The 12,427-nt window shown below is 37.4% G+C and overlaps 2 protein-coding genes across 2 annotated transcripts; one reads left to right on the forward strand and one right to left on the reverse strand.

Moving 5' to 3' along the window:
• The first annotated feature begins 550 nt into the window (after nucleotides 1–550).
• eif4ebp1 (eukaryotic translation initiation factor 4E binding protein 1) lies at nucleotides 551–7,911 on the forward strand. Its single transcript, XM_056446357.1, has 4 exons — nucleotides 551–734; nucleotides 837–1,033; nucleotides 3,575–3,769; nucleotides 7,188–7,911. The coding sequence occupies exons 2-4, from the start codon at nucleotides 898–900 to the stop codon at nucleotides 7,217–7,219; spliced, it is 363 nt and encodes a 120-aa protein (XP_056302332.1). The 5' UTR covers nucleotides 551–734; nucleotides 837–897; the 3' UTR covers nucleotides 7,220–7,911.
• Nucleotides 7,912–8,221: 310 nt separating this feature from the next.
• Nucleotides 8,222–10,120, reverse strand: ndr1 (nodal-related 1). The gene is made up of 3 exons (XM_056447059.1): nucleotides 9,841–10,120; nucleotides 8,456–9,201; nucleotides 8,222–8,374 (listed from the first exon to the last, which is right to left on the reverse strand). Exons 1-3 carry the CDS (start codon nucleotides 10,118–10,120, stop codon nucleotides 8,222–8,224), a joined length of 1,179 nt encoding a protein of 392 aa, XP_056303034.1.
• Nucleotides 10,121–12,427: the final 2,307 nt, after the last annotated feature.

Here is a 12,427-nt window from a genome sequence, read left to right on the forward strand (position 1 = left end):
TTTGTTTGAATAACTATGATTACTAGTCACGACAATTGAAAAGCAATTGCTATTTTAGCCAACTTAGAAAAAAAACTATAAATAAATTAAAATTTTAAAGAATTATTATCGGATCTTTACAGAATAAAACAAATATTAACATTTTATTCAAAGCTTTACCTAATGAGTCCAGTTCGCCCAGAGAAACTGATAATTTTCAAATAGTATCTTAAATATTTTACAATTTTTATTAATATAATTACATTTTTATCCATTTTTATACGTTTTAGTAGAGGTCATATGCCATTTTTTATTATTAAATATATCTGTTATGCTTTATGATGAAACATTAAACAATTTGGGAGAGAAATAAAGGCAGACCAGTTTAAAAGAGAAAAAGAAAATGATACTGGGATAATATGTGATTCATTTTTAAATGACGAATCAGTGCAGCGGTAACAACTCGTGTAAACATCGGGAAAAAACTACATTTCCCATTGCAGTCTTGCAGTTCCGTTGCTTGCCGGAGGGGGCGCCGGTGGCCGAGGTCTCCGTTTTAAATAGCTCTTTCCTGCTCGTGTTTTGTTGAGTGCGTGGTGTGTGCATGAGGAGTGAGAGAGAAAACGTGGTCGCGGAGAAGCCTAGCATTTTTAGCTAGTTTGTGAGTGTGAATGAGTGAATGAAGTGCCATACAGGCTCAAATATTTAGTATTATTTATTTTTGTATGTAGTCACGTTTTCCACAAACGGACAAGGTAAACTATTCTACAAAAGTAACTTGATACTGAACCGCTGACAACAGAATACATTTACCTGCTGAAAATCTGAGCTGAATTGTTTTGTTTTTCTGCTTCAAGGTGCAAAGCCACTATTTGATCAAGGCAGCTGGTTGAGTTTGTGCTTGCAATAGTGTTGAAAATGTCCATGGGCAGCCAGAAGACCACCAGTCAGGCAATTCCGACCACCAGACGAGTCATACTCAACGATGCGGCCCATCTGCCTCATGATTACTCGACAACACCCGGGGGGACCCTTTTTAGCACGACTCCTGGAGGTAAATGTCAGGGGCTTGCTGATGAGTCGTTCGGGCGCATTCGCAGCTGTCGCAAGAGCGAGCGTTGTTTTTGTTTTGACCGCGACATAGCGATGCATCACAGAGCTCGTGCACCGCGAGCATTGTCTTTGTGTTTGACAGACTGCGGTGCGCGTGCTCTTGACGCTTCAGCCTTCTCGTATTGTTTGTATTTTTAACTGTGCTCGTCCACGGATAGTAAACGCTTGAACGTTGTCAATATGACCAGAAGATTTATTCATTGATTTATTGACTTGACGGCAGATAATGAAAGTCTCTAAACTGGGCTTGCAATTGCAGAAATTACAGTGTAAAATTATGAACGTAAACATTTATTGGTTAACATGGTACATTTAAATGTACATTCTCTTTGGGGAGGTTAGTAAAGGTTATGCTCTAAGATAATATATATTTTTGGCACTTATTGTTCCATGAAGGACCTTTTACTTTCCACAAAAATAGATTATGAAACATTTATACACATTAGGTTTAAGGACTGCTGACTGAAAGCTTCTCTTAAGAACTTAAAATGTGTATTTAGTGTCACCACTGTTTTGAAAGGTTTATTTAAGGGTGTGAAAGGGGCAGTTTAGCATTTAAAAAATGTAAACTATTGAATTATGACATTGAAATTTAGATTAATCCACGCATAACGGCCTTGATCGACCTTCAAGTAGATTTTTGGAAATTCTGGCATAGTGATTCAGTATTGTTTATGCCAAATTGTGCTGTATATTCTCTACTTTTTAGATGAAATGTTATGTTTGCACACATATGCACGTGTGTATAATATACACATGCATGTATGTGTGTTTATACAAATGTGTATGTATATATGAACACAGGGTATCCGCTGGGTCTTAAAAAGTCTTAAAATGTTTTAAATGGCAAAAACTAAATTTTAGGCCTTAAAAAGTGTTAAATTCACTGAAATAATGTGTTGTGTGTCTTAAATCATTTTAAACAGGTCTTCATTTTCCACTGTCCATGTAAAGCTACCCAGTCGAGCCGACATCCATCCAAACACCAACAATTCATCTTAATAAAATCAGGGAAAGAAAGCTAAAAACATTTACGCAGTTCTTCACTATAATAACAGAGCAATTTATCCCTTTACGTTATCTTCCATTCGAACAAAAACTATCTACAGAAGTAAGGGCGAGTAGACATAATATTTATGAATAGACATGAAACTTAAGGTTTTATAACAGAAATGCATTAGGTTGAATAGAAGTTATACTCAATTAATTTGGACCAAAAGCCAAGAAATAAATGTTTTTGATTTATTTTTTGATTGTAATTCCCTCCACAATAAATATACCTTAAACAATGTTCAACTTGTCATTTAAAAAAAGAAATATTATGTTGAAAATAGTGTATACAACTAGAGTTTTCTTGCTAAGAAATAATTACGTTTGTTTTGGCAAACAAAAATAAAATCTATTGGGCCAATCGGGCCATTAGAGATAGTCATTAGTGTTTAGTCGTGTATAAGTCTAAAATTTCATTCATAATGGTCTTAAACGGGTCTTATAAAGTCTTAATTTTGACTTCATTAAACCTGCAGAAACCCTGGGACAACATTTATGATTTCCAGTTATAAACTTGAGTGAAGGTTAATTTTTATTTGATTTTGTAAGCTACTGAGCACATTTTATTTTCAAATTTAACAAAAATATTAATGTAGAGCATTATTTGCATAAAATTATACAAAGTGGCATGTTTTATTTATCATAGTTGCTTGTGGATTTTCTCAGATGCAGGAGATAACTAATAGTCAACAAGAGGACGTGACGCTTCTCGAGGCATGTGACTGTTGGTTTCTCAATAGTCACTGCCACTTCTGCTTTTCTAGCTCACGAGGACGGCCGTTCTTATTATTGTAAACAGTGTTTCAATCACTCTTTGTCCTGATGGTCATTTAAACCATGATGATGTAACACTGCATAGATCGCAGGCAGCATTAGATGCACAATATTGCCGTTTTATTGGTTCTCATGTTTAGTGCTGTGTTTTACTGGTGTGCATGCCTCTGTGCATAAACGTCTGAGTTCTATCTGCAGGCTGCTTTTGGCATTGAAATCCTCTCGTTAGCTTTACCTCATAGAGTGAATTTAGTTCAAGGATGTTTGGTGTGTGTGAAGGTTCACTGGAGGTTCAACAGGGCTGATAGGAGCTGAGCTGATAATGTGTTCTTGTTCTCACTACTCTCACTATTTCAGTCTGTTGCCTTGTGTTTTTTTTTCTTAACACTGTTCTGATAAAGAAATGAAAAATATATATGAAAGAATATTTTGTCAAACATTGACACTTTAAAAAGCTCCATGCTTAATGATGCAATGCAGCCCTGTAATGGTGAAAAGCGCACAGTCATATGGACATGTTTAGACATGTTGGGATCAAACTCGTAACACTTAACATGGCACAGCCCGAACACACCTGGCTGGACTCAAAGTTTTCACAGGCTTGTCGGTCAGCTTAGCGTTTGTACCCTGATATAGGACCATTGTTTCTACTTTATAGGCACCCGGATCATCTATGACCGAAAGTTCCTGCTGGACTGTCGCAGCTCTCCATTGGCCCGCACACCGCCCTGCTGCCTGCCTGACATTCCTGGGGTGACCAGTCCTCCGTCAGTCACCGTGAACAATGACAAGGCCTACCCTAAACCCACTGTTAATAATAACAGCTTCAGCCCTGCGGTGGACAAGAGCACAGGTAATTGTCCATTATCACTTGTGCTAAAACTAAATCTTTTATAAAATATTTACAAAAATATTTTTTCATCTTGTATTAAATATGCACCAAGCAATATTTGAAGTACTATTTTACCACATGGAGTCATAAAACAGACTTGCAGCCATTCGGCAGTAATAAGCATGTCTAGAAAATATAATGGAGATATTAAAAAGGGCTTGTTGTGTTATGGGTGTGTTTTTTATTTATTTATTTTTTACTTTTGATGCGTCATTTGGCGAAAGTCATTGCTTGCCAAAATTCGCTTATTGCACCTTAAATGAACATTTAGTGATCTCATCAAGTTGTCAGCCAAGACGCATAACCATTTCCAACTGGTATTAACATGTACAAATGTTGAATGTCTTATGACCATTTGTGTTCAGATTTCATTTTTTAGCAAGTTCTACATCACAAGATTGCTCAGTTTAGTATATAAGTATTACTGAATGAAGGAACCCACGTTAGGTGGCTTATTACTATTATTAGGGCTAGAACAATAAATTGATGCATAACAAATCAAGACTTTTTTTTTTTTTTTGTATCAATTCAGATTTTTTTTAATGCATTTCGAATCTCCCTTGAATCAGAGCTTAGTATTTACCACCCAAATGATGCTGTATGCTGTCTGCCAGTCCTCACGCAAACCACTTGAACGTTAATTGAACATTAATAAAGTTAATCTTTCAATGAAAATGTTTGAGCGCATTTGAGCACTTACAGTACATGCCACAAGTGCTCTTCATACTCACAAAGGGTGTACTCACACTAGGCTATCCGAACCGTGCTCAGGCACATTTGACGACCCCCCCCCCCCCCCATTCCCAGGCACAGTTTAGTTCGCCAACCTGGTAGGAAGGAGTGTGCCAAAACACAGTTCGGTGGCTTTGGCTCTGTACACTTGTTGTGTGAGTGCAGCGTCGCTTTTAAGGGACTGTTTCATATGAATTTATAAATCATTCTTGCTTTTCAATGAACGCGAACTGTCAAACTTTATTAAAGATGCAAACCCCAAAATACAAAACAATATGACTACAGCAATATCTGTTGTATGGAGCGAGAGCACTTCACTAATTTTAAACTGAACAGTCGCATCATCGATGATGTAAGCATGCTCTGACTCGGAAGGCAAAAAATGCAATGTGAGTGTAGGCCAAGGGGGAGAGGGGAGGGGAATTACGCCTGGGCATGGTTCAAAACAAAGGTGCCTAGTGTGAGTACATCCTAATGGTGCTTTCAGACCAGACTCAAATGTAACGTCAAGCGTCAGAGATTTACATGTTAAGTCAATGCATAGACATCCTGAGAATGATGCGATTCGTGCAAATGAAGCAGTGCGAGTTGTATTTTGCGCGCCTAATGAGTGTATCACAGGTATTGCTCGAGTTGGAAAATCTGAAGTTCAGCGGGCATTCGCGCCGCCGTAACCAATCATGAGCTTGCTCTTGTAGGATCGTGATTATGACATAGTGCCTGATGTTTGTGTCCTGAGGGGAAATCCTCTTGTCAACACCGGACAACAGTTTATCAAACTGGGCTCGGCTTACTCTGAAGCACCACTGAAAGAATCTGCATTTATTGTGAAGCGAATTTGACGTGCAAATGAAGTGAGTAAACTCAAAATAATCACGCTCGAATAGCACGATTTGTTTGCGAGTGCCCCATCTGGTGTGAACACAGCACAAGTATGGACTATTAAAAATACTAGCCTAGAGCGCCATCTGCTGTTAAAAACTAAGCTCAGAATCGATTACAGAGAGAATCTCAATGCATTCCAAAAATGTATTCGTCCCTTTCCAGCCCAAAAAATCTCTATGATTGGTGGTGACCAGGTTTCTGAATGCATACAGCCTACATGGTCTAATTCAGTGGTGATGATCTCGCTTCTGATCATCTATAAAAAAATAATTAAATGGGGATGAAACTTTTTATATACTTCACATTAAAACAGCTAGTCTAGTCACTAGACTCTAGTCAGGAACAAGATAACTATTAGAGGGATTATTTTTGTGGACGCCAACAACGATTTTAGTCGAAATTATTTGTTTTAGTTTACCATTGTTGCATATGTAAGAATTAAGGTAAAATGTATAGGAATACCTTACTTTGCACTTTCTTAATGGCTCAGTGAAGGTTCTAACTTCGGTCAGTAGTCAGAGAGTAAGTGTTGTTTGAACTCATTTCTCCACTCGTCTACTATAAACGCATCTGATTGAATGCAGTTTCTGCCAACTTCAGAAGTGCTCAAAGGTGCTCAAAAGACCCCATTTACACCTGCGTGTAACATGATCCACTTATGATTGGATTGAAGAAAATACATCTTAATACCCAGGTGTAAATTGGGCCTAAATGTTGTGGTTGTTGAATCGTTAGACTAAAGTTTGGAAAAGATGTTTCCATATGTGTTTTTAGTTGAGTATCATACAGTGCATCTGGCTTTTATGACTTGTATACTAATGGGGTATAAAGCTTAATTCGGAAGCCCAAACAGAGCAGAAATATAGACTTTTATGTAGTTGTGAATGTTTATGTCTGAAATGTAAAAGATTTATTCTGAGATGATATTCAAGTGGTTTTATTTGTTTGCAGTGCAATTCAACACAGCGATGACTGAGATATGTAGATCTAAAGTTTTCTCAAAAACCTAATGTATTATGTGTTTGGTACTGATTTTTTTTTTTTTGTTATTTAATTTGCTGATAGTTACTAAAGTCCAGTAAATGTTTATCTTTAAATATTACTTGCTCTATAAGTTAATCATGCTTGTTTTTGACTTTAGACAAATCATTGCATGCATCACATTGCAATGATAATGTGTAATAAATTCAAAAGTGAACAAAATAAATCATAGCCATTTTGAGTCATTTGGCAATTATTTTAAAAAAATCTTTTCGTATCAGTTGACAAAGGACAGATTAAATCAGTTGTAGGTCATGAACAATGGGTTTGGCAGAGCAGTTTTGATCATGTTGATCATAAGACTAACGATATGATAACCTTGAATTAAAAAAAATCACATTGTGATTACTGCTCTAAAATATATTCTTTTTAAATGTCTGGGTAAAAAACAATAATCCCGCCCCCCCCCTTTTTTTTGGGGCCAAATCATTTAAATGAATCCTGGACTTCTGCTGTATTTGTTTGTTTTAAAAACGGCCACTTTGAATATCTTTTCTGCTGGAGATACTGTTTTCATAAAAAAGAGGAAAGTAAATAAAAAATCTTACACGTACCTTAGGAACGGTATAGCAGAAAATATTGCCGGTTTTAAAACCTTGACTTTTCCAAACTGCTGTATACCTTAAAAGGGGTTATCGTCCCATGCCTATTAGGCATTCTCTGTTCATCTTTAAAGGGTTAATATTCTCAACAAATATATCTTTTGTCTATGATTTTTAAGGGGAGGATGCCCAGTTTGAAATGGACATCTAACTACAGTAGAGGAACTGCTACACGAAGGAGACGACGACTGTAATGAATATTACTGTGATGATGAAAAAGATGATAACTGTTCACAGAGAGGATAAATGCACAGAAGACTTCTCCTTCCATGTCATCTATCTTTTTTTTTTTTTTTTTTTGGGTTATTGATTTACTGTTCAAATGATATTTTCCTTTCCTGTACTGATGCTGTCGCTCAAGACGCGCACAAAGCCATTTCTTTAGATTCTCGACATCAGCTAACACTGTTGTGCCTGAAAGAGCCACTATTTCAGATAGTGCATCCTGAGCACATCGATGCAGCTCTACTTCTGCCTAAGACATGGGGGACGTTTTCACAGGCCACCATGCCACACTGTTTGATACAGATTTGTTTGTGTAGTTTTTCAGAATGGTCAGTAGAGGGAGCAACGGTTCTTTTCTTAGTGGTTTTTCTCATCCAGAATCATGTGGGGGAAATCCAACTCCTGAAGATTTAACATGCCATGACACTGAATTTTGACCACTTTCCATTTGGTGTTGATACTTTTTGTAATGGTAAAATCTAATTTTTTTTGAATACTCGATTCACCTAAAGTGTCATTCAACAGAATGTAAAATGCCTTTTTTTTCGGCTGTGAAGTTCTCTAAACTGCCCTGTTATTCCTGAAGAGACATTTAAGCATTAAAAAAACATCAGAGAATTGACAAGTGTCTGTCCTATTCATTTGCAGCCTCTTGTTTTCAAACCAAAAACAGACGATACACAAAAATAAACATTATGAAAACATTTTATTACATTTGGTAATTTACATACTCTACTATTTACAGATTAGGCAAACATGCAAAGCTTTCAAAAATAGCATCAAGTAATCCAGGTGCCTCAGTGCAGGAAACCATAATAATTTCAAGTGGGAATACTGTAACTGACAGCAGTTTTTCTTAAATACATATTATTGGGGTCGAGGAGCATATCCAAAGTGCTAGAGTTGAGTTCCTTTGGGGTTTGGAGGATCAGTGGCAGCCGCATTCTGCAACAACCATGCCTTCATGATGTCTCATGACCATCTTGCCATTCTCATAGTAGAGCATGGAGAGTGGAGCCAGACGGGTGGGTACACAGGACAAGCATGGGACGCGATCTGGGTGGTGCAGCTTCAAAAGACTCTGCAAATGTGAAGACCACAAACATTAGAGCAAGTGTGGCAAGAGGAAAACGGAATAACCAAAGATTTGAGAGATTCTTACCTGCATGTATGCGTGGTTTGTTGGAGTGAAGGTCTCATCTACTGGTGTAGGACAACTGCCTTCACACCGATAAGCGTTGTAACGCTTTGGGTAAACAATCCAGTCACTCCAACCAATCTGATCGAAGTCTACCCACATATCCACCTTCTTACAGAGAGGTTTCTTCTCTCCACCTTCATGGGAAACACCAGGAACCATCCCTGCTGCTGCATCACGCACTCGATCATCAGTTCTGTGGTTCCTTCTGTGGCGCCGAGGCACAGGTTCACTTCCACCACCAGCCCGATCCAGAGCTACATACTTGGAGTGCTCGGCCGTCTGAATGAGAGTAGACGTCTTTGCCCGGTTCTGCTTGGAGTAAACCACCATCATCACTCTGTTCGCTGTAGGATGATGGACGCTCTTGTGTCCCTCAGCTGTTGACGGCATCTGTGTGGGTTCCTCAAATGGCACACGCTCACCCTGGTGCAACCAGTACTTGAGAAGCCCAGTGATGTTGAAGATCCTCCAAGAGGAGCGAGAGGTTGAGTTAACCGGGTTGGCGTTCAAGGTTCCCAGGTGGAGCCGTACTTCTTCGCAGGGGCTTCTCTCACACTCAGGTGTGGATGCGTGATAAATATCCACCTCCAACTCGGAGCTGAGATTTGGAAGCCGAATGCGAAGTTCAGACCGCTGGACATCATCGCTTGCTGATATGGAGGACATGTCAAATGTCACTGCGAATTTGTCACCAACCTGACGACAACCTGAATAAAAAATATTTGGAGAAACAAAGTTAGCGAGTGTTTAAAGGACAGACACGTAAACAGTCTAGTAAAGATAAGTGATGTGTGGTGCTTAATTATCTTTAAAGGATGTCTTCACACATGGCCACGTTCGGGACAAGCAATTAATAAAGTGGAACGTTCTTATTGTTTAAATGTGTATTGATGCCCAAGCCACTTTAAAACAGACGTCTTGAAGGTAATACACACACACGCTCACTAATAAGCATAATACATGACTTGGTTAATAGACCAGAACCAGCTAAACTACAAATAATGTTCACTAAGGGTCTCGTATCAAACCGAAAGAGATTTGTTTTTGAGATAATGACTGGCGGCGAGGTTTGTTTATTGGCTTATAACACGGTTACGTTTACCAAATAGTCTAGCTAAACAAATCTAGGCTACAACATGTGAACCTATTGGTTTAAACTTAAATTATTTCCTTAAATATTAATACATTTACTTATGAAGTACGCGAGATCTAATGGAATCATATATTTCACGATAAGAGGTAAAGTGAAGTAATTTGTTTACATCACTATGAGAAAAAAAAAACAATATATTCAAGCTATAATAAAAATTATGAAAATTTTATAATAAAAAAGCAATTATACTCACTTTTAGCGACAAGGCTCAAGACGGAGTCAGACTCATAAAGAGTTGGATTTTCATGGCTGAAGTGTTTTTCGTCTCCAGTCAGAAGTGTCCGGTAGAGGTGCATCATATACAGCGGATATCTGGTCAGATGTCGGCCGTGACCTGCCCGACCTCCGCCGTTTCTGCCAGCTGCTCGCATTTTATTCCTGAGGGTCTCTTGAAATCCAGGAAAATTTCCCGTGCAGCAGACCAGACCGACCGCGAGGGCTAGAACTGCGCCCAGGAGCCCGCAGGAAAACATGTCAAATCAAGGTAATAATCCACACGCAGTTATTAAAATAAAGTCTCAGAGCTCTTTCTCTTACACCGTCCTCTGGAAAGTGAATGTCATCAGTGCTGGCCGGCCATCTAAGTTCACTTATAGAAACTTGCAGTCTTTTGATGGTCTGTGAGGTCATTTTTGCTCTTTGAAGTGGCCCCTGTGATCCATAAAGGCATACATGTTGGTGGGTCGTCGTGTATCGAAACCAGCGCTCTTTTGTGCGTCAGGAGGTGTGAAAACACTAATTCTTCTCCTCGAGCGCTGTGTATTGGAGTTTCTTTTGTAAGTGTACCTAAACAATAATATTAGTGGACTACATTTGTTCATCAATGTCACTTTGATTAAACGGAGAAAAACACCCCTGAATGCTGGATTATTTCTTAGTTTGAATGAAAATAGAGGAAGTCAGTTTGTTTCTGGCTGTTCATTATATCTGGAGAATGTAAACGAGTTATAATTATGGCATTGGATATATCCAGGTTTGTAACAGTAAAATTTGTTTCGCCTCATTGTTTGCTTGATTTTACTGATTATAGCATGAATAAGTATTTTTGAAGATGTATGGGGAAATGAAGAGAACACGTGGCAGTTTATAGTTTCTTTCTATTAATAGTTAGGTTATATGTAAAAGGTAATCGATGACATTTCTTCCAAAATAAAAACAAAATGTTAGCACATAAAGACTTTTTTTGTTGTATAAAATAGTTTCTAGGTATATATATATATATATATATATATATATATATATATATATATATATATATATATATATATATATATATGTGTGTGTGTGTGTGTGTGTGTGTGTGTGTGTGTGTGTGTGTGTGTGTGAGAGAGTGTGTGTGTGTTTGTGTCTTTTAACTTCAGATTTATATTAGAAAATAATATTTTGTGGATTAAACCCTGACATTTCTGTGTGCAAGTTCTTAAATTTTATCTACCAGCTCATAGCAATGATATATAGGCTAGTTTATTAAATTATACCTGTGTTTTCAGACAAGCCTATTTTGTTTATATTCATCATTGGCCATTCTTAACTGATTTCTGACAAATGCAAAATGAAAAGCATTATGTGCAGACTAAAAATAATTCATTTGAACCTGCCTGAATAACCAAGTAACGTTCACCGTCATATTTTAGAAATGGTTTGCATTCTAGAATCATCAATTTTCTTACTTATAATAAACCAATTTTCTTTCTTTTTGTGGACTAGAGAAATTAAGTTGTAGAATTAGAGAAACATTTCAGTTCAAAATAAAGTGTAGGCCTAAGTCTATTTGTTTAACAGTAAGGAAGGTCATTTATATTTTTATTAAAACATGAATACTTTGTTGCATCTGTGTCATTAGCATTAGCCATGCATTTGTAAATATTCCAGTACAATAATCATCATTTTTTCAGAATCACTGTTCATTCAGTTGTCATAAAACATTCATTGTTGTCTTAGGACAAATTCCGATCCTTCAACATTTGAACAAAACAGTTATTAAACAGTTTATAAACAGATATATTTATTAAAATATAGAAATAGAAAGATAATTGATTTACATTCATGTGAAATATTGTAAAAATGTTTTTATTTTTAAATTCATTCATTCATTTTCTTTTCGGCTTAGTCCCTTTATTAATCAGGGGTGGCCACAGCAGAATGAACCGCCAACTTATCCAGCAGATGTTTTACGCAGCGGATGCTCTTCCAGCTGCAACCCATCTCTGGGAAACATCCATACACACTCATTCAATACACTACGGACAATTTAGCCTAGCCAATTAACCTGTACCACATGTCTTTGGACTGTGGGGGAAACCAGAGCACTCAGAGGAAACCCACGCAAACACAGGGAGAACATGCAAACTCCACACAGAAAGGCCAACTGACCCAGCTGAGGCTCGAAACAAAGACCTTCTTGCTGTGAGGCGACAGCACTACTTACTGCGCCACTGCATCACGTATTTTTAAATTACATATTCATAACAAGAATGATAATATACAATTTTTGCATTTAGGCATTATGGGTACTACATAATCCTCTTTATGTAAAACTTAGGTCTAGTCCAGGGGTGCCCAAACTTTTTCCTATGAAGGGCCAAAAACCAAACTTGATTGAGGCTAGTGGGCCGAAGGTAAATATACTTGCCATGGTTAATTTCCTAACTTATTTAATAATATTTAAAAATAACCAGAAAACATTGCTTTATATGAACTAATACAGCATAATTCTTTAACATTTAATAAAGAACTTATTACAGTAAATACAAAAACAATCTCAATTATGACAGAGTGGA

This window comes from Danio aesculapii, chromosome 21, assembly GCF_903798145.1.
Source record: "Danio aesculapii chromosome 21, fDanAes4.1, whole genome shotgun sequence".
In the NCBI taxonomy this organism is placed as follows: domain Eukaryota; kingdom Metazoa; phylum Chordata; class Actinopteri; order Cypriniformes; family Danionidae; genus Danio; species Danio aesculapii.

Coding starts and splice junctions, on each gene's coding strand:
- eif4ebp1 (XM_056446357.1), top strand. CDS start 898: ATGTCCATGGGCAGCCAGAAGACCACCAGTCAGGCAATTCCGACCACC. Junction 1,034..3,574: donor TTTTAGCACGACTCCTGGAG/GTAAATGTCAGG, acceptor TCTACTTTATAG/GCACCCGGATCATCTATGAC. Junction 3,770..7,187: donor TGCGGTGGACAAGAGCACAG/GTAATTGTCCAT, acceptor ATGATTTTTAAG/GGGAGGATGCCCAGTTTGAA.
- ndr1 (XM_056447059.1), bottom strand. CDS start 10,120: ATGTTTTCCTGCGGGCTCCTGGGCGCAGTTCTAGCCCTCGCGGTCGGT. Junction 9,202..9,840: donor CTTGAGCCTTGTCGCTAAAA/GTGAGTATAATT, acceptor TTTTTTATTCAG/GTTGTCGTCAGGTTGGTGAC. Junction 8,375..8,455: donor CAAACCACGCATACATGCAG/GTAAGAATCTCT, acceptor TCACATTTGCAG/AGTCTTTTGAAGCTGCACCA.